General features: G+C 39.1%; 2 protein-coding genes across 2 annotated transcripts in view; one reads left to right on the top strand and one right to left on the bottom strand.

Moving 5' to 3' along the window:
• The window catches only part of LOC127451770 (unconventional myosin-X-like), an 88110-nt gene extending 67857 nt beyond the window's left edge, over nt 1–20253 (bottom strand). Inside the window, exon 1 of the mRNA XM_051716703.1 lies at nt 20090–20253. The gene's annotated coding sequence lies outside the window, so the exon portion shown is untranslated. The remainder of the gene's footprint in view (nt 1–20089) is intronic.
• Nucleotides 20254–22035: 1782 nt separating this feature from the next.
• Nucleotides 22036–25889, top strand: part of LOC127451123 (contactin-associated protein 1-like) — a 35505-nt gene continuing 31651 nt past the window's right edge. Inside the window, exon 1 of the mRNA XM_051715562.1 lies at nt 22036–22295. Within this exon, the coding sequence (XP_051571522.1) occupies nt 22232–22295 (64 nt within the window). The 5' untranslated portion in view covers nt 22036–22231. The remainder of the gene's footprint in view (nt 22296–25889) is intronic.

Here is a 25889-nt window from a genome sequence, read left to right as displayed (position 1 = left end):
AGTCACATGATAAGATGTGCGGGTTGACTGTCTCAGACATGGAGACAACTGAGATTCGTCCTCTGCCACCCGGATTGAGGTGAGTCACTACGCCACCACGAGGACCTAGACCGCATTTGGAATAGGGCGTTCCAAATTGGGGAGAAAAGGGGAGAAAATAAAAAAAAAGAAAGAAAAGGAATTAATTCTGTGGAGGCAAGGCATAGATCTTGTGGGGTCGTAGACAAATAATAAAATATCATCTGCGTAAAGCAAAAGCTTATGCGTCACACCTCCTGCCATCACCACTTGAAAATCATCCTCCTTTCATATCGCAGCTGCTAGTGGTTCCAGGGCAAGACAGAACAATAATGGGGAAAGATGGCAACCCTTTTCAGCATCAAGTGAGATGGCAGCAAGTGAGTCTGATCATTCGCCACTGACCACATGATATTGAATAAATGCCTAATTTTATCAGAAGAGCTACGGCCATGAATGAACCCCACATGATCTATATGTATAAGAGATGTCAAAACTTTACTTAATCGGTTAGCCAAATTGGACGGTAACTCTTACACTCGCTTGGATCTTTGTCCTTTTTAAGAATCAGACTGATCCGGGCTTGCGTCATGGTTGGCGGAAGCTTTCCAGTTTTTAGCCGTCTGGCCCCGGAGCCTTGCCTATAGGTTATTTCAGCCGACAGTTTTGGAAGTTCTTTTTAAAATTTGAAATCCCAATTTGGAATGCCCAATTCCCACTACTTAGTAGGTCCTCGTGGTGTCGCGGTTACTCACCTCAATCCAGGTGGCGGAGGAAAAGTCCCAATTGCCTCCACTTTTGAGACCATCAATCCATGCATCTTATCACATGGCTCACTGTGCATGACACCGCGGAGACTCACAGCATGTGGAGGCTCATGCTATTCTCCGCGATCCATGCACAAATTACCATGCGCCCCATTGAGAGCGAGAACCACTAATCGTGACCACGAGGAGGTTACCCCATGTGACTCAACCCTCCCTAGCAACCGGGCCAATTTGGTTGCTTAGGAGACCTGGCTGGAGTCACTCAGCACACCCTGGATTCGAACTTGTGACTCCAGGGGTGGTAGTCAGCATCAATACTTGCTGAGCTACCCAGGCCCCCCAGTTTAGGAAGTTCTAATGGTTCCACAAAATTTCTAATATCCTCTTCAGTAGACAAAGATGTGGAACTATAAAGATCAAGATAGAATTCTTTAAAAGCTTTATTTTTAATTTCAGTGGCCGAGGTAAATATTTCACCACTAGCAGATTTCACTGAGGGAATGGTAGAAAAAGACTTTCTCTGTTTTATATATCTAGCCAGAAGTTTTCCTGCTTTGTTCCTCTTGCCCTGAATAGCCAAAACTCCACCTTCCGTGACAAAAGGATGTATTTCAGAGGCCATTAAACGACATTCAGCGCTTCAGCTCTGCCTCGACACTTTTAATATTCCCCTTCCAATTCCACGTGTTCTTGTGCTTTGGATTTTTTGGTGAAAGCGACATACTGTATAATCCGGCCCCTAAGAACCACCTTAAGTGCCTCCCAAGCCATGCCCACAGAGGATACTGAGGACCAGTTGGTCTCCATATAAACATTGATTTCAGCCTTTAACATTTGTTGGAATTCAGGATTTTACAAGAGGGATACATTAAAGCGCCAACTATATGATTTCCTTTTCTTCATATGTGGCAACACTTCTAAACACACCATGGTGTGATCTGAGACTAAAATGTTTCCAATTGAGCAGTCAACGACAGATGAAATGAAGGACTTAGATGTAAAAAAAAAAAAAAAAATCTATTCTATAGTAAATCTTATGGATTTATGAAAAAAATTAATAGTCCCTGCCAGATGGGTTCAAAAGCCTCCAAATATCTGTAAGACCAAGATTTTTACACATCCTGTGAAGCGTCAGTGTTGCTGTAGGGGGCTAGCACACTTTGCTTCACTATGATCAAAGACTGAGTCCATCAAAATATTAAAGTCTCCTCCCAGTGTTCTATCATGAGGGGTGCCAGCGGCTTGCAACATCCCTTCAAGATCTATAAAAAAAGACGTTAGGTGCATAAATATTAGCCAAAATAAGACTTTGTCCCTGAATTTCAGCTAAAACAATAACGACTTTTCCTAATTTATCTTTACTCTATTTGAGACATTTGAATTGTAGATGTTTACTTATCAGTGTATTGACTCCCCTGCTCTAACTCGAGCCAGCACTATAAAAAAAAATGCCCACCCCATATCTTTCCAAATTTTTCAGCTTCCTGCGGCAAAAGGTGCGTTTCTTGAAGAAACACTATATCATATTTCTTACGCTTAAGTGAAATAACCTTCCTTCTTTTTATGGGGTGCCCCAACCCATTCACATTCCATGTGGAGAGAGACAATCCACTCATATCAACATTTGACATTTTGACATATAAGAAAAAATAGATTGTGTGTCAAAGACAAGATTATAAAGACCACATTCCAACATTAGTGTAAAAATCAAACCCCAAACATCCCTTAGAAAAAAAACAAACAAAAAAAACAGAAAAAAAAACGTGCGCATTAAAATAATTTGAGTTTGGAAGGATGGACGCCAGTTGGTGCTGTCATGCTAACATGTCGTCCATCCTTCCAAACTCAAACAGTCCATGTATGCCAAGTCCGGGAACAAGAAAATGCTGTGGTTCTTCCAAGAAAGCCTTGCTTTACTCCCCGCCTCACGTAACACAAGATCGGATGATCTCAGATATTTGGCCAGAATTGATTGGGGCCTGTCTCCCTCAGCGGATCGCCGAGCCGGAACCATGTGAGCTTGCTTGATTTCCAGCTTATGGCCTGCTATGTCGAGCAGACTCGGAAAGAGCCCGTCCAGGAATTCCACCAAATTCTGTCCCTCCACTCCCTCCAGGACTCCCACGATACGGACGTTATTCTGCCGGCTATGGTTTCCATGTCCTCCAACTTCTCCCAGACATGCTCCAAATCCACCTTGGTCACTAACAGATTAGCAGATAATTCCCTCTCAGATGACTCCAGATAATCGTTCCATTTCTCGACATTCCCTACTCTTGTGACCACATCAGTAAATTTCGCCTCCATGGCAGTGATCGATCGACGTATCACAGCATGATCCTCCAAGTCAGCAACGACCTTCGTCAGCATTGCAGACAAGTTCAACATTTCCCGCATCTCTCCGACCAAATCGACTCCCTGGTCCGCAGCCTGCTCAGGGGTGTCAGCCTGAGCACGTGTCTTTTTTTTTGTAATTAACATTTTTATTAAATCATACATGAGCAATGAAATGTAAACATATATATATATATATAGAGAGAGAGAGAGAGAGAGAGAAATTCAACATTTAAACCCCACAACCCCCCCTCCTCGACCCCACCCCCAAAAAACAACCCTGTGGTCAAACATAAGAAAATATTTAGAAATAAAAATCATACTGACACACACACACACACACACACACACACACACACACTATATATATATATATATATATATATATATATATATATATATATATATATATATATACACACATATACAAACATAAATACATATATATACATACATACATACATACACACACATAATAATCATACTAACTATAATACACTACTCTCTCAACACCCCACCCAAGGGCCCTCCAAAAACTCCAAATACCTGCCCCATTTCAGAATAAAATTATCCAAGCCACCCCATCTTCCCGATGACACCTCCTCATAAGCTGCCACCCTCCCCACCTCCGTGCACCACTCTGGATATGGGGGCGCACCAGCTGACCTCCAACCCCTCAAAATAACCTGCCTGGTGATCATCACACATGTCAGAACCCAGTTCTCTATATGGCCATCCCCCAAATCGATGACCGCCCCATTGCCCAGAACACAAAGTCTGGGGCAAAACGAAACCTGAGTGCCCACCACGTCGCACACAAAATTCTGAACCTTCGACCAGAATTTCTGGATCTCGACATACCACCAAAAAACATGGGCCATGTCTCCATCCTCCGATTGGCATCTCCAGCAGGTGGGTGTGTCATTAATACCAAGCCAATACAGTCTAGAGGGGGTCCAATAAAATCTATGCAAAATTTTGAATTGTATAAGACGCACCCTTGCATCACTAGATGCAGACTTAACGTTTTTAAGAATCTTAGCCCACACTCCTTCCTCCAATGCCAAGTTGAAATCTTTCTCCCATACGCTCTTGAGAGAAGTTAAGGCTCCGTCCCCCATACTCTGAATTAACAGGAAGTAGTACACTGATGCCTCATGACCTTTTCCAAAAGCCGCAATCACCTCTCCCAAAGCATCTGCCTCCTTCGGGGGATGTGTGCTACTCCCAAAAATAGTATAAAGCAGGTGGCGCAGTTGTAAATACCTATAAAACTGAGGTCTGGGGATCCCAAAATGTTGGACCAAGTTTTCAAACGATCTCAACACACCACTTTCATATAGGTCACCGAGTGTAGCAACCCCCCTCACAATCCACTCTGGCCAGCAGAAAGGAGACTCGCCAATACACAGTCTTGGGTTCTGCCATATGCTCGAGGCAACATTTAAATAAGTGTCCAGTTTAAACGATCTGGACACTTTAGTCCATACCGAGTGTAAATGCGAAATAACGGGGTGTAACTTAACTTTTACGATTAGTTTGATAGAGATGCTTTGTAATGGCGAAATAGGGGCAAGAACTGCCTGTTCAATAACAAACCAGGGAGGGGCTCTCTCAGGTGGAAGTGACCAATGAGCCAAATGTCTGAGACTGAACACATAGTAATAAAACAAAATCTTGGGTAGGCCTAGCCCTCCTTTGTCTATCGGCCTATGTAACTTATTAAAATGCAATCTGGGACGTTTACCATTCCAAATGAAGGACTTCGCTATGCTATCAAATTCCTTGAAATAAGACAGGGGGACATCTACAGGGAGAGATTGTAGCAGGTAGTTAAATTTTGGAATACAATTCATTTTAATATCATTAACCTTGCCAATCATCGATAAATGTAATGAAGCCCACCTGCTCACATCGCTCAAAAAACTTTTTATTAAAGGGTCAAAATTAACTCTAACTAAATCAGACAAATTTGCTGGGAATAAAATCCCAAAATACTTAATGCCCTGTTGGGGCCACTGGAAGGCGCCCGGCTGAAAAGCTGTTACTGGGCAGTAGGCTGTCAGAGCCAAAGCTTCAGATTTAGACCAATTGACTTTGTATCCTGAGAACTTGGAAAAGGAATTAATAATTCTGTGGAGGCAAGGCATAGATCTAGTAGGTTCAGAGACAAATAATAAAATATCATCTGCGTAAAGCAGAAGCTTATGCGGCACACCTCCCGCCACCACCCCTGGAAAATCATCCTCCTTTCTTATCGCGGCTGCTAATGGTTCCAGAGCAAGACAGAACAATAATGGGGAAAGAGGGCAGCCCTGCCAAGTGCCCCTATTCAGAGTAAAATAATCTGAAATTAATCCATTTGTTTGCACTGCTGCTACAGGGTGTCTATAAAGTAACTTAATCCAACCAATAAATGTAATCCCAAACCCATACATTTCCAAAATTTTAAAAAGATAATCCCATTCTACCATATCAAACGCCTTTTCGGCATCAAGTGAGATGGCAGTGATCGGAGATTGATCATTCGCTACTGACCACATAATATTGATGAGACGCCTGATATTATCAGAAGAGCTGCAGCCCCGAATAAATCCCACCTGATCTATATGTATCAGTGATGTCATAACTTTACTTAATCGATTAGCCAAAATTTTTGACAATATTTTTTACATCTAGTTGGATCAGGGAAATTGGATGGTAACTTTTACACTCGCTTGGATCTTTGTCCTTTTTAAGAATCAGACTGATCCGGGCTTGTGTCATGTTTGGAGGAAGCTTTCCATTCTTTAAAGAATCAGTATAAACTTCTAACAAAAGTGGAGCCAGTTCTGTAGCATAGGATCTAAAAAATTCTGAGGCAAAACCATCTGGCCCCGGAGCTTTGCCAGTAGGTAGGGACTTAATTACCTCGTCAAGCTCCTCCAAGGTTATCTCAGAATCAAGAGAGTTTTTTTGCTCAGTCAGTTTAGGAAGATCTAACGGTTCCACAAAGTTTCTAATATCTTCATCAGTAGACAAAGACGTGGAACTATAGATTCTTTAAAGGCATATTTAATATCAATGGCTGAAGTAAAAATTTCACCACCAGCAGATTTCACTGAGGGAATGGTAGAAAAAGACTCTCTCTGCTTTATATATCTAGCCAAAAGCTTCCCTGCTTTGTCACCCGACTCAAAGTATGACTGTCTTGCCCTGAATAACCAAAACTCCACTTTCCGCGACAAAATAGTATTATATTTATATTTCAATCGGGTCAATTCTCTGAGGCCATCAGCTGACATACGGCACTTCAGCTCTGCCTTGGCACTTTTAATATTTCCTTCCAACTCCATAAGTTCTTGTGCTTTGGATTTGTTGATGAATGAGGCATACTGTATGATCCGACCCCTAAGAACTGCCTTAAGTGCCTCCCAAGCCACGCCCACAGAGGATACTGAGGACCAGTTGGTCTCCATATAAACATTGATTTCAGTCTTTAACATTTGTTGGAAATCAGGATTTTGCAAAAGGGATACATTAAGGTGCCAACTATATGATTTCTTTTTCTCTATATATGGCATCACCTCTAAACTCACCAGGGCATGATCCGAGACTAAAATGTTTCCAATTGAGCAATCGACAACAGATGAAATGGGATTTGGATATAAAAAAAAATGTATTCTAGAATAAATCTTATGGACTGATGAAAAAAAATGTATAGTCCCTATCAGATGGGTTCAAATGTCTCCAAATATCTGTAAGACCAACATTTTTACACATCCTGTGAAGCGTCAATGTTGCTCTAGGGGGTTTACACACTTCTGCTTCACTATGATCAAGGACCGAGTCCATCAAAAGATTAAAGTCTCCTCCCAATATTATATCATGAAGGGTGCCAGCGGTTTGCAACATCCCTTCAAGATCTATAAAAAAAGCCATGATCATCAGCGTTAGGTGCATAAATATTAGCCAAAATCAACCTTTGCCCTTGAATTTCAGCTAAAATAATAATGACTCTCCCTAATTTATCTTTAGTCTGTTTGAGACATTTGAATTGTAGATGATTATTAATCAATATTATGACTCCCTTGCTCTTACTTGAGCCAGCACTAAAAAAAACATGCCCACCCCATATCTTCCCAAATTTTTCAGCTTCCTGCAGGGAGAGATGTGTTTCTTGAAGAAACACTATATCATATTTCTTACGTTTAAGAAAAGTAATAACCTTCCTTCTTTTTATGGGGTGCCCCAACCCATTTACATTCCATGTGGAGAGAGATAGTACACTCATATAACATTTGACATTTTGATATAGTAGAAAAAATAAATTGTGTGTCAAAAACAAAATTATACAGACCACATTCCCTATTAGTGAAACAATCAAACCCCAACCTTCCCCTCCAAACAAAACAAACAGAAAAAAGAAAAACATCCGCATTAACCCCGCGCACGACAGCGCCAACCGGCGACAATCCCTCTAAACTCAAAAGGTCCATGAACGCCCATGAGCCCCCACGACAACCTTGCCTTCGGATTGCTCAATTTTGCCTCACAAATTGTGAGGCAAAATTACATAACAGAAAATACTTTGTAAAATAAACCCAGCAAATAGGAAGAATGAACACAAAGAATGTGTAGATTCATCCACAGAACTGTCTCAAAGGTGTGATCTTCCACAAAACAAATTCCAGCTGATATAAAACCGTTCAGATTCCTCGGACAGACAAACGAATGTTCGGTGAGCCAGCTTTTATGAGTTCAATGGATGACGTATTCATTCCAATGTCCTGTAAAAAAAACTCAACAAAACAAACTACAGCCAGCAGGAGGAATAAGCACGAAGAACGAACAGATTAATCCACAGCTGTTCCAAAGGAGTGTTATTCAACAGAACAAGCTCCAGCCGCTAGGCGGAGCCAACACAAAAAGAAACAAAACCGGCATCCCAGTTCCCCGGATGGTCGAGTCAATTCACTTGGAGGCCGCATAAAAGTATATACCATGACTTACATAATTCATCATCTTTATAAAAGACATCCTTTGTGTGAGCATGTAGATATTTTGCGGTCATCCGTAGTGTCCACTCTCAAACTGGCCGGGAACTGCCATGCAAAATTTCTTTAAGGAAAAATGTTATTCACAAAACAAGCTCCGGCCGCAAGGCGGAGCCAACGCAAAAAGAAAAAAGAAACCAAAATGACGCCCAGCTTCCTCAAGAGTAAGTACAGCGAGTCGACCCACTCACATGAGAAACATCCAATGGTTTACTCAGACATTGATTCAATAAAAGACATTGACTGATTTGGACATGTAAATACTTTGCGACCGTTTTCGTTTCTATTCTCAGTTTGGCCGGAAACATCAGAGCAAACGAGATCTTTTTCTGATGTAAGAGTTTCTTACATTCCTTAAACCGATCGCGTTTCTCTCTTGTCGAACTCGCAAAATCCGGGAACAAGAAAATATTATGGTTCTTCCAAGAAAGCTTCCCTTTGCTCCTCGCCCGGCGCAACACAAGATCTTTATCGGATGATCTCAGAAATCTGGCCAGAATAGATCGGGGCCTTTCTCCCTCAGCAGATCTGTGAGCAGGGACTCTGTGAGCTTGCTCGATTTCCAGCTTGTGGCCTGTTATGTCGAGCAGGCTCGGAAAAAGCTCCTCTAGGAATTTCACCATATCTCTGCCCTCCTCATGCTCAGGAATTCCAACAATTCGAACGTTATTCCTGCGGCTTCTATTCTCAAGATCTTCAAGCTTTTCAAGAATACGTTCCAGATCAACTTTGGTCACGGGCGGATTAGCAGTTAATTCCCTCTCCGAAGATTCAAAAAAATCTATTCGTTTTTCAACATCAGTCACTCTTGTAACTAACTCAGAGAATTTTGTTTCCATCGCCGTAATCGATCGACATATTACAGTGAGATCCTCCAAGTCAGCAAGAACCTTCGTCAACATCACTGACATGTTGGACAACTGACGCTGGATTCCTTCTCCCGCCGTGCCATCCAAATCTAGTCCCCGGTCTGTAGGCCTGTCGGGGCTTTCATCATGAACACGTAAGTGTCTTTTAATGTCTCCAGAGCCCGAGGATTTTGACTTCTTTGCCATGTTTTGCATCAAAGAGCAAATGTGTAACTGGGTGTATCAAAATTCACAAGATTATAACATGAAAATAATAAAAAAATTTAGCAAAGTGCGCAGAGCTCGTTGCTCACACGTCTGCCTCTTGCATGGCGTCACGTGTTCCTTGCCACAGTCCCCTTCAGCTTGCTCACAGGGGTTCTAATTACAATTATTATTTTATTTATATACACAATTTACAATCATATTTAATCAAACTACACAATGATCATTCTAAGACTTTATAGATATTACAGTTTAATTTTTTGTTAATGCATGATTTCCTGTAAAGCTGCTTTGAAACGATATGTGTTGTGATAAGCGCTATACAATTAAAAATGACTTCACTTGACTTCTGCAGAACACAAACAAAGATTTTTAGAAGAATATCTCAGCTCTGTTGGTCCACTCAATGCAAGTGAAAGGTGGCCATATGACTCCAGAGGTTAACTCCATATCTTCAGAAGCTATATGATAGGTGTGGGTGAGAAACAGATAAATAATAATAAATCCTTTTTTACTATAAATTCTCCTCCCTGCCCAGTAGGTGGCGATATGCACGAAGCCAAAATACAAAATAGCCAAAAACAAAAGAATAACTCTTAGGAGAGAAGAGAGTGAAAGTGGACATTTATAGTAAAAAAAGGACATATATTGATCACCCACACTTATCACTTTTGAAGACATGGATTAAAACACTGGAGTCTTATGACTACTTTTATGCTGCCTTTTTGTGTTTTTGGAGCTTCAAAGATCTGGTCACCATTCACATGCTTTGAACTGACCAACAGAGCTGAAATATTCTTCTAAAAATCTTTGTTAGTGTTCTGCTGAAGAAAGAAAGTCATACACATCTGGGAAGGCATGAGGGTGAGTAAATTATGAGAGAATTTTCATTTTTGGGTGAATTATCCCTTTAGTTCCTATAGGTCTCCCTTGCTGAAAAGACCAGCATTGCTGATCATCAGCTTTTGATTTGTTTTGGGTGCAGGTCTCCCAGCATGGGATGCTGGTGTGCTGGTGTCCCCACTAGGCTTTTAAACTAGCGTAACCAGCTTCACTAGAAAGACCATGCTGGTCAACTAGCTACACCAGCTAGGTTTTGCTGGTAAAACACATGGTTATGCTGGTCCACCACCTAGACCAGCACCAAAACAGTAATAAATAGCATAAACCAGCATGAGAATTTCATGCTAGTTAAGCAGATCTTTTTAGCAGGGTCCTCCTCTTTTCATTTATATCTGTTCATAAAAACACTATCTCTATCACTTCCCTTGTTACCATTCATCCTTATGCATTTGTCTTACCTATTTTAGTTGTCCTACATCCACTAAATGTGGATGAATAGGGGTTATTGATGCTTAACATTCATGAATGTTTTTTTTTGTTTGTTTGTTTGTTTTTTTGTTTTTTAAAATCAACATCAAGATTTTAGGTTAAAATGTATATACATGTATAAGAGAAAGTTTATATCTTAGATCCTGTAACTGGTGACCATTTTTTTTTTTTTTTTTTAGGTTTTTCACAACTTTTTGTTTATTTTAAATAATCTTGTATTATGACAAATTAATTTTTAAAAGTTCAAATATTCCCTGTCTTTGAACTATTAAAGCTGCATGTATAATACATATAAAAATGTGCAAAATGCTATTTAAAATAGTTTTAATCTGAGTTCAGCCTGTCACACTGCAGGACATAACTTCCCAAATGTATTTCATGTCAACTTTCCATAGATTAAAGCTCTTAATGCCTGTTATTGTCCCAGTTTGCCAAAGTCAGAGGTCATCTTAAGCTATGCAAGTCTTAAGAGAAGCCTATGACGCCACAAATTATGAATATACAAACTATGTCATTGTAACATTATATGAGATATAGATGGGGGTAGCGAAGCATCTTTGAGAATTGTTGAATTTGTATTTAACACTTTCTTATCTCCCAATGTTTTCTTTGTGTGTGTGTGTGTGTGTGTGTGTCTTTACCCCGTCTCCTTGTCTATCTAACAGGAGGGGTGTCAGGGAGAGGGCACAGGGAAGAAAAAAAAATACTCTCTCCATAAACTTCTGACCTCTCTTTCCAACCCCCTCTCACCTCCCTTCATCGTCTCCATCTTTAACCCCGGTTCTTCCAATCCCCCACATCCAAAATCACAAATCCCTGTCTCCTTTCACACAAACCCCCTTACAACCCATTCCATTTCCATAAAGCAGATGTGTCCCTCAGAACCATCCCTTGTGGACTCATTATCTAGCTCTTTTTCAGGAAGTTGTTATTTAACTATTGAGAAAGAAAGCGAGTGTCACTCTTATTCTTAATTTAGGCAATGTTCGGAATACCAAACTATCATACTGTTCTTACTACTTCTGCAGTATATACAGTAATAAGAATAATGTGCACAGTGTGCTACATCTCCTTCTTAACTCATTATTTGATCAGACTGCTAAAGGTTAAACATTTTTTACTACTTTTTGAAACATTTATTGTGGAACAATGCCTATTTTTTCACTTGGAAAAACAATGTATTCTGCATGGTGTAAACTAAAATGTGAGCTCAAATACCTTTCCAACATACTCATGGTGTGAAGTTAACACCATTCAAAGTGAACGTCCTGGTATTTCCTTCTGCAAAATTTTAATCTCGTGGTCACAGTAGTAACATAACAGGATCTAAGACACTTCTCTGCTATCTGATAGTGGCTCATTTCTGTCCATTGTGAGCTGGCCTAAAAAATTAAAGGGAGAAAGGAGGACATAAACAAAAGCAGGCCTTATCAATGTCCTGCATCAGAGTCATACAACAATAACCAGGAAGAAACAGACAGATCTGTGAATGCATAGGGCTGTATGGAGCACAGGAGGAATAAGACAAAACAGTGGCAAAGCAAAACAAGCAGTGAGAGAGAACCAGCATCCAGACACCCTCAAACATCCAGACACCCTCATACACATTAACAAGGGAGAAAGATAAGCCCAGCTGTAACGCTGTCCCCGCTTCTCCTTTTTTAACTGACTGGATTCTCGTTTTTTTATTACTAATGCTCTTAGTAACTATATTGGATATACAGTGCCTTCAAAAAGTATTTGGAAACTTAAAGGGATAGTTCACCCAAAAATGAAAATTCTCTCATCATTTACTCACCCTCATGCCATCCCAGATGTGTATGGCTTTCTTTCCATCTTCTGAACACAAACGAAGATTTGTAGAAGAATATCTCAGCTCTGTAGGTCCATACAATGCAAGTGAATTGTGGCCAGAACTGAAGGTCTAAAAAGCATGTAAAGGCAGCATAAAAGTAATCCATACGACGCCAGTGGTTAAATCCATATCTTCAGAAGTGATATGATAGGCCTGGGATGAAAAACAGATCAATATTTAAGTAATTGTTTTACTATAAATCTCCACTTTCACATTCTTCTTCTTTTGATTTTGGTGATTTGCATTCTTCATGCATATCGCCACCTGCTGGGCAGGGAGGAGAATTTAAAGTAGGTGAGTAAATGATGGGAGAATTTTAATTTTTTGATGAACTATCTCTTTAAGTCACACTTAAAAATGTGTAAATGTCATTTCACTGATAACATGAATACTTAACGAAATAGCAATGCAAGTGACATCCGCAAACAAATGATGATAGTCCGTTTCCCAGAACTAACCACACTTTTCGGAGCCATTTATACAATGTTTTTTAGCAAACAAGAGGTGGGAATACCCAAGATGAAATTTCCCACTTCCGAACTCAATACAAGGCAAGTCAGTCCACTCAGCAGCCATCTTGGGAATGCTCCCAGGCAGCTATTTTCTTATGGATACCAATGGCATACAAGTGCAGCTCCTTACTACTTGAATCGGGAAAGACTAAAAAATTTTAAAACAGCTGGTCAAGATTATGATTAAATCACATATTTCAAATCAGCAGTAAAATCTGACAATACTGGTATCATAAATTGTGCTTCTTTACCTTAGATCACTTTAAAAAAACAAAATTTTTCAGGCTGGTCCAGCTAATGTGCATGTGTGTTCTTGAGTTAACTGACAGGCGATGTCTGTAACTTAAGGGTGATTGGTTCTTTTATCTTTAAGGCAGGACTTCCGTTTTACTATCTGCCATATTGGGCGTACCAATTTCTCCCATTCATTTTAACACAAATGCTCCAACTTGTGCTAAATAGTCTCTGGTTCCAGTCAATCACGCGTCACGGTCATATGTAAACGTACAAGGTTGGGGAGTAACGGATTACATGTAACGGGATTATGTATTTAAAATACAAAATATAAGTAACTGTATTCCACTACAGTTACAATTTAAATCATTGGTATTTAGAATACAGTTACATTCAAAAAGTATTTTGATTACTGATGAGATTACTTTGCATTTTATTGTCATTTGTTTCATTAAATATTTAGTCCTTTCAGGTGGAAAAATGTAAACATATAAATGATGCGACACAAAGTGCATTTGAACAGCGGTGAAACACTTTCTTATGATGTGTTACATTCATACGAGCAGACAGAGAAGTAAGTTTGAAGTAAGTTTGGAGCAGAAGAAATAGAAATAAAATTGTGTAAATTGTCAGCTTTACACTAAGCTAAAATGCTATTTCTAGCCATTTTACATGCACATGTTACCAGGCACAATCATATTTATTTATCAAGAAAATTCACGCTGGATCATAATTTCTTTTTTTCTAGTAAGACCTTTGATATTAGGGCAAAAATCGTATTCTTGATAATAATTTTTTTATTGTTTTCCTGTAAAAATATCAAAAAATCCTTAAAACAAGATCAATTTGATTGATCTTGTTTTAGAAACAACACTGCATAAGATATTTAGGTTTTTCAGAGAATGTATTTTTAACATGTGTATTTTGTCTTACTGTACTGACAGAGTTTTTATAGTCAAAACAAGTGAAAAAATCTACCAGTGCTGAAGAAGTAATCCAAAGTATTTAGAATACGTTACTGACCTTGAGTAATCTAACGGAATATGTTACAAATGACATTTTACAGCATGTATTCTGTAATCTGTAGTGGAATACATTTCAAAAGTAACCCTCACAACCCTGTAAATGTTAAATATAATGGCATGCACAGTCTTCCGGATGCTAGCAAGATGGCTATTTAACGAGCAAAATGTAAGGTGAAAATGTAGGCATTAATTGATACACAAACAATTTTTCTTAATATTCCCTTTTATATTTCTTTTATATTGCATGTTCATACATTTCATGGAGTGAAAATACTTTAAAGTTTGTTTTTACGTTGTACAAAACCCAGCTTTGTGTTATACTTGTTATTCGCCGCCATCTTGGAAATTACGTGAAATAACGCCTTTTATAATTTCAAACCAAAAAAACTTTGTTTTGTGAAATGTTTACATGAAAAGTGTGCTTAACATAACACTTGTTTTGAAATTTTGTTATCCAGTGCAATGACGTGCATTTTTAAGTGTATTAAAATACATATTAGGGCCACTGAATCTACAAATTTCCTATCTAATATTTCTGACAGTATCCAAAATGCAGTTTATTTAGGTGTGGGTGTTTACATTTACACTCATGTTTGTGACATATGCTTTCTTAAAAGAGGCTTTCTTACAGGTTTGCGTGTGAGCAGAAGTGCAGGGCCCATAACTGTATGGTAAACCTACTTATCAAGAGTTAAGGAAGGGTGGGCAGTCATCCAGAGTCCTTGCTCTATTTATAGCCTCCAGACTGTGTGAAAGTACTCAGAACTTGTAAAGAGCTGCCAAAATCCAAGTGTGTGTGTTTGCATTTGTCTCTATATATGTGACTTACAGTATTGAGCCATGTCAGGAGTAGGCTCATCCATGGGTTGTAAGGGCAAGAAAAGTTATAAATAATGTTTTGGTTTTTTTGGCACATCTAAGGTAAGAGACAGAGGGTTTTGGATCTTTGCTCTCTAAAGCTCTGTGGAAATAGAATCTCTGTGTGTTGTGTTTGTGTGCGTTCCCAGATCTCCTATAGCTGCCACGATTGTGCAGTGATTTCTTATGCATAAGGCCTCACTAAAACCATGCCTTACTTTGCTTTAGGATAGGGTGCGATTTACAGCGAGTAGTCATAGAAACCTGCAATTTTACGTTGCATACACACGCACAAATGAAAAAAATATGGGTGAATGAAACCTATTTCAGTATTGAGGTGGGACGTAACTGTTAGTGTGTTGAATTTACAAGCTATTGTGGTCAAAACCCTGAGCACTTATGACTCTGTTAATAAAAGACATTAACTTGCTGCTTAGCCTGCAGACACGCACACAAGGAGACGTATGCATACTAAAACTTTTCAACAGTCAATACAGGACTTCAAAGACACTTTATCACTAATCTTACAGTTCAGTCAATATCCTTTGGTCTTAAATATTGCCTACCAACATCTACTCAGTTTACTCAAATAATACATGATTTGTATTACACGTAGATAACTAATATTATATTTTTATATTCGTGCTGTATAGCCAGAGAGGAAATGGCTCCCCAAGGTGAGCCTAGTTTCTCCCAAGGTTTTTTTCTCCATTCACCAACATCTTATAGAGTTGTGTGTTCCTTGCCACAGTCAGCTTTGGCTTGATCACTGGGGGACTAAAGACATATAATTTTTAAAGCATGATTTTCACAGTTTCATTTGAACTGCTCAATGAGGACTTTAAGACAATACAGCATAATTTTCTGTTACAGCATCATTTTCTGAATCTGTTTTGAAATGATGTGTGTTGTGAAAGCACTGTACAAATAAAAATTACTTGATTTGTCAAAATAGAATGACTTATTTTTGGCCCCCACATTTTGAATTTCGGGGACATTTTTGGTCCTAATTAAAGTTCTAATCCTGGTTCATACGTATAACTATAAATACACTCTTGATACACACACTAAAACAGACATATATAATCTACATATAAACCTGTATTCACATCTTTTCACAAAGATACAGTCAGGACAGCCAAGAACAAGAGATTCTGGGTCAAAGTGTTGGCAAGGCGTCCACATGCTCCCTGGATCAGTTTGTGCTAGGGGAGTTCAGGAAAGCTTCAAACATACACTGACAATCACACACACACACACAAATACAGTCCATTTTTCATATTGACAGTTTTACAAAGCCTTAAAGACCTGGAATGAATTCAGAGTAGAAGTGGATGGGTATTGAGAACTAAAGCTCAGACCCCTTTTCTTTCAAATATTTACTCAGCAGGTCACACCACATACATCATATACTATCCCTTACACCCAATTTGCATGCATATAGACAGTGACACATACAAAGACATTTCTTTTCACTTCTGACACACATACATATACCACCATCCATCATCAAAGCAACATATAGACTATAGACACAACATTTCACCTCCTACACATCCAACAGGCCACACATATTTGGGCTGGCTGTTTGTTTGCACGCCAAAGTTTGATATCGACAGCACTGTGCTGACTATCATACTTGGAAGCAGTTACTAGGATTATGTTTCAGAGTCCAATCTGTGTGCTTATGTGTCTCTGTATGCCTGCAAGTGTGATGATAGCATTTTGCATGCCTCCCTACACATTTGCAAATGTGTGCAAATATTCTCCACATGTAGACAATTTATGAATCCCGTTCTACTGTGTTGCGCACTAACTTGTGATAGCACATGAAATCATATAGAGAATGGATGGGTGCTAATTTCATTTGAAAGGTGTTGGTTGATAGCCATTGACACCCTGATAAAGTGAACACTACTCTAGCCTGAGAGCTGAGCTGCAGTCATGGTTATTTAAAACTGTAAAGTGGAACTCGATGACAGGACTAGTCTGGGCTCTGTAAAATACATTACTTGCTTACACCACTTGCACACAAATGTGACTGCTATGGAAAACGCTTGCTGACAGAGCTAGAAGGCTAGCACGCTAACCTCCTCAACCATAGCTGGCTTGTTAGGATAACACGTTGTTTATAAATGTAATACTTTATGTAACGTATTAACATGAATTAACAATGCACAATGGATTTACAGCATTTATTAGTCTTGGTTAATGTTAATTTCTTCATATGCTACTCATACATTTGTAACATTAAAAGTTACAAATGAGAACTTTATTAGGAACATCCTAATAAAGTGCCAGACGTGGTCTTCTGCTGTTGTAGCCCATCCGCCTCAAGGTTCAACGTGTTGTGCATTCTGAGATGCTATTCTGCTCACTATAATTGTACAGAGTGGTTATCTGAGTTACCGTAGCCTTTCTGTCAGCTCAAACCAGTCTAGCCATTCTCTGTTGACCTCTCTCTTCAACAAAGCATTTTGGTGCACAGAACTGCTGCTCACTGGATGTTTTTTGTTTTTGGCACCATTCTGAGTAAATTCTAGAGACTGTTGTGTGTGAAAATCCCAGGAGATCAACAGTTACAGAAATAATCAAACCAGCCCGTCTGGCACCAACAATCATGCCACAGTCGAAATCACTGACATCACATTTTTTTCCCATTCTGATGGTTGATGTGAACATGAACTTAAGCTCCTGACCCGTATCTGCATGATTCTATGCATTGCACTGCTGCCACACGATTGGCTGATTAGATAATCGCATGATTAAGTAGGTGTACAGGTCTTCCTAATAATGTGCTCAGTGAGTTTACATTAACATTAGTGAATGCATTCTGAACTAACAGTAAACAATAGTATATTTTTTTAATTAACATTGTACCAAATTAATTAATTTCTGTAAAACCAAATAATTGTTCATTGTTAGTTCATGATACTGTATCCATTAATTAATTTTAACACACAGAACCTAAATCCAACTGAATGAACTATAGCACCCTGGGCGAATGAAGTCTGCACTTTTATTACACGCAGTGTCATTTTAAAATGAGTACTTTAAGGAAAATAAATAACATTACATTTAGGTGAACTAAAAGAAGCATATTCACCCAGTACGTATACATTAGTCTTTTGAGTTTTACCAATTGAACAAAAGGCCACTTTTAAAGGAAATTCATAGATTTAAGAGTTGGTGCTTTTCTCTTTTAGATGGAAATTGTATTTTATTTTTTACAAATTTTTATTTTACTACAAGGAAACTCTGTGTTGGATGGTGTTAGGCAGGTGGCCAGTGCTTGTGGTCAGGGTATTTATTTGTTTATTTGCCCATTAACTGCACCACAGCCATCTTGTTGTAGCAGCTGTCCTGTCAGTGGATGATGAACATGGAGAAGCTGTAGGTGCCCCCTCCACCAATACCCCCCACAAGCCTCTGTTTTCCCCTGCTGGGCAGCAAAGCAGCTGAAGGGTTTGAGGATCTGACAGACACAAAATAGTTACCTAGTTAAAAGCACTGAATTTGTATTACATGCATAAACTCCAGTAATTTAGATGTTTACGTCCAATGGAATCTTAAATAGAACAAAGCTTGTTTTTGATCCCTTTTAACATGGTTGAATTATCTACAGATTCACCACTAAATGCAAACCAAAATGGATTATGTGATTTCAAATACTTTATGTTTAGTCTCAATGTCACATAATGCAAGTTTTCACCTGATTCATCTTAACTTTGACAGACAAGACCACATCAGCAAAAGTATTTTGAGAATGTTTAGAGAATGCTTCTGGGATAACCAAGGGGTAAATGGTGAATCAGAAATGCAAATACCCATATGGAAAATTCATACACAGAACAGCCACACAACACACACACACATATGTGTATGTATGTAGATAGTCAGATAAACATAGAGAAGTAATCAGATCCCAAAAATCATATTGAATAGAACAGAATAGAATAGAATAGAATAGAATAGGGGAACTGGAACATGCACACATGGTTTAAAGTGCATTTCTATGCATACAGTATGTGTGTAAGAGCAATAGAGACAAGGGAAACACTTGATAAAGGGGGAAGAGTTGGAGTGTACAGGGAAGTGTAAACATTTAGATTAGAATGTGTTACTTCCAAAAGTCTCCATATTTGCATGATTCTGTAACCTGATCAAAAGCATCACACTTTGTTCAATCACAATGAGTTTAGTGGTTTCACTTTCCACCCATATGTTACACAGCCTGGCTTTCAAAAAAACCGAACCAGAACCAAGCCTAAACCTGACAAATGACTACCTTGACACTAAAGCAGACCAAACAGCTGTGTGTATCAATGTGAAACTTCCCTCACATGTAGTGACACAGAGACAATGCTCTGTTCCTCACTGAGTCATATGAACAGCATTATTTCTTCTTTATAGAGAGGTCACTGATTGAAACAGAGAGGGGAAGTGACTAATGGCAATTCCCAAATATCTGACTGGTGTCTTCCTTAGATATCTTATGTGGTTCACCATTGCTCTCTGGCATTCATTTCACTGGAAACCTCATGTTATGAATTATGAGTGCCATCTAGTGCTCATATGAGGCACTTTATCAGTTTATGCAATAGTGTGTGTGTATATACAGTAAAGAAATCACAAAGGCCTGCATGCAGGCAGGACAACACGGAATGCTCATGCATTAATGGTTTATATGCTCGGCTTAACGTGACAATGTAGTCTGCTGTGTATTATTTGAGCTACAGATTTGACTGCTGGCTCATTTTGATAAGTAAGGTAGAAATATGCTGACTGATCAGTTCTATAGGGTGCATTAGATGCTTGTTCAGAGGTCTAGGTTAGTGGTTATTTTCTACATAGTTTCAATGACAGGCAAAACTAAAAAATATAATCATCATGACTAAAGCAATAAACAGACTGAACACAAGGTTTAGTATAAAATTACACTATATTTAGTATCAAAGCACAGATCCTGAGACTACACCTCTTTGTCAGTTATAACTTTAAAGAGATCGTTCACCCAAATATGAAAATTTCACTCATTTACTCACCCTCGTGCCATTCCAGACGTGTATGTCTTTTTTCTTCACAAATGAAGATTTGTAGAAGAATATCTCAGTTCAATAGGTCCATACAATGCAAATGAATGGAGGCCAGAACTTGGAAGGTCCAAAAAGGAGATAAAGGCATCATAAAAGTAATCCATATGATTCCAGTGGTTAAATCTATATCTTCTGAAGCAATATGATAGGTGTGGGTAAGAAAAAAATCAATATTTTAGTCCTTTTTTTCCCCCTATAAATCACCATTTTCACATTCTTCTTTTGTTTTTGGCAATTCACATTATTTGTGTATATCACCACCTTCTGGCAGGGAGGAGAATTTAAAGTAAAAAAAAAAAAAGAATTATATTTGTGATTTTTTTGTGTGATTATAGCTTAGTTTGGGTTCATTGCATGTCTAAAAAGTATATGTGGTGAATAAATGCCCTTGTTCTGAAACATATTTAATAAACTGTGGCACGTTCACAAGTTGAAACAGATAGTGCTTAGATGCAGGGGCGGAGTTGGGGGGTGGTCAGGGGCGGCCGTGGCCACCATGGACCGGAGCCTGGCCACCCCACTCGCAATTGCTGTTTTGGTCATTTTTTGTATTGGGCACAATTTCGTTTTTTAGAGGTGGAACCGTCATCTCTGTACAACCGCAACACACAGGAGACTTAACATGTGCGCACACCAAGGTCACCGTGCTTCTCTGTCCCGGGTGTCACTGTATCCACTCCCCTCTGTTTTTGTATCCACGCACCTCTACAGGTTTTCTACACCAACAACCACCCCCATGTCCAACGATACGAAAATGCTGCCTGAAAATTTCTGTGCCACCACAGACAGATCGCTGGCCCCTGCCCGGCCACCCCTGTGAAAAACTCCTGGCTCTACCCCTGCTTAGATGGCCTTGATTTTAAGGATGGGGTGATGGTGTTAGAATTATGAAGACAGATTTTTGAAACAGAGAGAGAAGAGGAGCAAGGAATTGCAGGAAAATAAATCAAGAGGATTGCACAGTTTTCATCACTTAATCCTATACGGATTCTCTTCTTTTTTTTTTCTGTTGAAAAAACAAATGTTGTTTTGCCAGTATGTTCTGTACCTTTGTCCTGCCCAACCAGATAACTGCAGATGCTAGTATTGCATAGACACAGAGCAGATTCCTTATGAGTTGGAGAAAGTGATTTACACTCAGAATTGTTTTATAGGCAGCAATAGTTCATGAAAGGAAAAAAAATTCTTACTAATCCATTTTGCTGTAGACAGTCACCCTAATGTGTAGGATGATTGTAAGGGGGAGGGAATATGATAAAACTCCAATCTGATTTGATTAGAAATGCCGTAAATCCCACTCTGATCCTGAACATGCCCCAGCATCCACCCTGCTCAGCTGATGCCCTACAAATCCACTTCTTAATCCCAAAGCCTTTTTTTTTTTTTTTTTTTAACCACAGAAATCATGGACAGACTGCCTCTTCCAACACAAATCCGGCTTTCCCCCAAACACACACACACACACACACACAGCGCGAGTTGGATTGATTGTATACTATAGTAACAAGCTCATGCAGGGGAAGGGAGTCACCGGAAATGCGGACCTGTGAATTTTGTGAAGGCATGATGACGTTAATTCCCTGCACTGGAATGAGGGCACTGGACTGTACCACCTTTCTAAAATGATAACTATAGAAGTATATAACGTTGAAACTATTTGCTGCAGTAATAAGTAGTGAGCGAGAGTTATAAAGTTTTTTTCTCTCTCTCTCTTCTCATCTTGCGCCCCCTCCCTCATCGCAAACCCGGACTCTAAAGTCGTGGATGTCCGTTGTATAACCAAACCATGCAACTCCGCTCTCCCTCTGTATCATTTAACACAGTGTTTAAGTATTTATTACGCCCAAATTGTCACAACTTTATTCAAGTTTAAAATAAATTTGTTTAATGAAAGTATGCGCGCTCCCGCCAAAGCGCAGCATCAGCACCACTACCTAAAGCGCGCTCACGCCTCTAGCGAGCCTGTCGCCATCCCGGCCGGGAGAGTTGGAGTTGGCCGAAAAGACGACTAAACGATGCTGGACTGTCCGTTGAAGCGGAGAGGATAACATCTGATTTACTCACCTAAGCGGGGGCTGTCTACCGGAAAGAATGGACATCAAAATTATTGGCTCATGCCTCTTACTCTTTCTCGCCTTTCCGCATTGCTCGTCACGTAAGTCAAACTGCAGGTGCAAAATGCCCTATATATTTCTTATTTGTCATAAAGGTGACTTCTGTTCCAAAGCAGGGCATTTGCATCATTAAAGCAAGGTAATAATGATCCTACATTTTTTTATGTTTAGCCCAATTGATAATTTATATCGTTTTAATATACTGCATCGTCGAGAAAATATTATGTAAAACTGATATAGAAATGGTTGTCCTAATCTGTGTGTGGTTTAGAAGGTTTTTGTGGTTACATTAAAGCATTTGTGTTGTCCTGAGTCCGTGCTCGCGGCTCTGCCTGTGTCTGTCGGACTCTTTCTGCATTGCAGTGCTTCCGCGCGCTCACTTGGGCAAGTTTCTGCATGGCAAGGTGCGTCTCGCGCACTTCTAGGCGCAGGGGACACGCGGGAAGGACACTCTCAAGCGTTGTTTCACATAGACTGTTGAAAGCATATATTTGTACATTTAGCCGCATATGTAATGTTTAACGGTGTATTTTGATGTAATTCCATGAAGTTGTGGGACCAACCCTTTGTGGAGGGGGTGGGCGTATTAACTTCGGGGTCTACGAACTACCAAATTCATATGACGTAGAAAGACTGCATGATAATTTGCACGTCGGTTACCTTGAAATAGCACCTTAATCTTAAAAAAAAAAAAAAAAAAAAAAAAAATCATACTAATTTAATAAATAACAAAAGACTCGCTATTTAAGTAATTTTGGTTCTTAATTAATGGCTGCAGGAATGCTTGCAGTATTATTATTATTATTATTTTTAACATAGTCTACTTAAAATAGGTTACTTGCAACTGTGCTATGCCATGATATGAAAATGATCTTGGTCTGATAATGTATGTATGAGTGTGCACTGATTCTATTAAAAAAAAAAAAAAAAAAAAAAAAGCCTTCAGAATGGGGATGTATTGCAATCTTGGAATAGACAAATTATAGACTGTATCAAGTTGTGGGTTTGTGGACTGTGACTTAACTGGCTTGATCAATGTGACCTTTGCTAAAGTTTTATATAGCCATTTTTAATTATTAATGTAAGCCTTTGTCATCTCTGGATAGCGTTTCATGCTGATGTCTTAATGTGAATGAGAGTGCGATCTATTGCATGTTAATAGGAATTGTGTTACATTACAGTGTGTACAATAACAGCACAAACAATGAGGTTATGTGAAAAAAAAAAGTGGGGTTTTGCTTGCCTCCCACCTCAATACAAATTATTCGACAAGAATGAGTGCTTCAAAATGATGAGCAGGAAGATGAGACCGCACTAACACTGCACTCTTGCTGCAGATTCACTGGCATAAATCTTTGGGAGGGGAGTAGTGTAAATTGTCCAGACTGAAAATGTATGCTCTGTCAATACAGGGAAACAATTTTATGATGTATTCTTTATCAGTATCTAATATGTCCCATCTGAAATATGTCCCGTCTCTCTCTCTCTCTCTGTGTGTGTGTGTGTGTGTGTGTGTGTGTGTGTGTATGTTGAAAAGCGTTATAATGCAGGTGGAGGGTGCAATAGATAGATCCCATGCTGAAATGTGATAAAGATTCAGGGAGAGAGTGTGTGTTTATTTTTAGTCTGCACTGATGTAGAAAGACGTGCAGCGACTTCTTGGATTGACTCAAAATCCCTTTTCAGGTTATCTTTTTTGCTTTTATTCAAAGACAGTCACATACTGTGCACCAGCCCTGTTCTGAATAATGCATACCAATACCCCCATGCACCCCCCCCCCCCCCAGTCTGCAGCTGGCCATCCTATAAATGCTAACCACAGCCTTTCTACCTATATGACAGTCAACATGCTCTTCACCAGCCCAAAAAGTGTGATCCTAAGTCTAAACCCATGGGCAATGTGTTCTCCTCCCAGTGATGAGTGATAACTTGCATGATACGCTCTCACTTCTCCTATAGCAGAAGTGCTGCGTCAGCCTGCAGTGACTGGGGGTGTGCCTGTAATACAACCCATGAGTTAGAGAGAGAGAGAGAGAGAGAGAGAGAGAGAGAGAGCAGCATTCAAGATTCTCCTTCACATTTGTCACGTCCTTCTTTGCTTTTAAGTAGAGAGCTTGAAAGTGCATTGGAGGGAAAGAGAGAGAGAGACAGAACTAGAGAAAAAAGAAAAACGCATCATATGGGAGCAAAATGGAAGAGTTTAAAATTGTAGTGAGACTATTTTTGAAGAACTGAAGCAGCACAATGTGAACACAGAGAGATACAAGATAACAGAAAAATGACAAGTAACATTTCACCCCAAAGTCAAATGTTATAACATATAACATTTTGCATAATGAGTATAAAGCCTATTTTGGACCATTATATATATTGTGACATTATTTTCATTATAAATTAGCACAATTAAAGCATTATTTTAAGTATTATAAACAGGCCCAACTCTAGAGCGGTTACATTAAGGGGGGCAATAACATATTACGGAGGGGCGTCAACAGGGGGTTGCATGTGTGAATTCTGTTGACATGGGGGGTTGCACGCTTCTTCAGTTCCAGCATATTTCGTCAGCTGATGCATTTGGTTCAGATAATGCATTTAATATGCATTATTAAAGTATATATTATGATTACAGTCATTTTTTACTGCAGGTTTCATGAGATGATATCTTTCTTATTTAACCTACTCAAAAAAAAAATTTACTCTCCCTGTCGTCAGTTTTACTCAATCCTACATGTTCACATTACTCAAAAAAAATTATGTAACCAAGGGAACTTAAATTAATTAGTTTTACTCCAGCATACCATGTTCATATTACTCAAAACATTTATGTAACCAAGGGAACTTAAATTGAATGAGTGGATTCAACTAAAATAGTGTATTTTCAGTGTATTTAAAATAATTTATGTTCTGTTGAAGTTTTGGGGGTTACCATTAGGGTGAAGAGTGGAGCTTGAGCCTGGGTTGAGGACCAATACATTTAGAGTATTCTACATATTACTTTATCTATTGACCAATTGCTGCGCTAACAATGGCATAGTGACCAAGTTGCACTCAGTAGTGTTTCCCACCAGCATGTGTTTAGCATGCTAACATTTCCTGTCCTAGCTAGCATATCACTAAAAGAGTTTAATTTGAGTTAGCTTATTCTGATGTTGCATTATGTTGGGTTTACTTGATTCAGTTAGGTTTCCTCTAAGTATTTAAGTTGAAATGACATGGTAATTTTGATTTATGAAATCTAATTTCAAACATGTGGAACCACTGTTTGTAGTTCGGAAAGTGTGAATTTAAGCATTTTTCAGCTTTGTATTTAGATGACATGAGTTTTGCATGAGTGTTATTACATTTCCTCAGCTGAACCTGCAGCACTTTAATAACTCTAATCCTCCTCTCTGCTCTGCTCAGCTGCAGGGGAAAAGAGTAGCATAACGTGGAAATCAATGATCTCAGATCTAGTGAAGAGGGCGCTGCAAACTTCAATTTAGAGCACAGTTACAGGAAATAACCCCTGCTCCTTATATTAGACAGAGAGATGAGACTGGGTCACATTCAATCGATTCGTTCATCTGCCTAATGTGAATAAAAATTGCATGGGTGCTATTGCTAATGGGAGTATTTGGAATCCAGGCTAATATTAG

This window comes from Myxocyprinus asiaticus, chromosome 14 (assembly GCF_019703515.2).
Source record: "Myxocyprinus asiaticus isolate MX2 ecotype Aquarium Trade chromosome 14, UBuf_Myxa_2, whole genome shotgun sequence".
Classification (NCBI taxonomy): domain Eukaryota; kingdom Metazoa; phylum Chordata; class Actinopteri; order Cypriniformes; family Catostomidae; genus Myxocyprinus; species Myxocyprinus asiaticus.
This window is presented reverse-complemented; position numbering and strand designations above follow the sequence as displayed.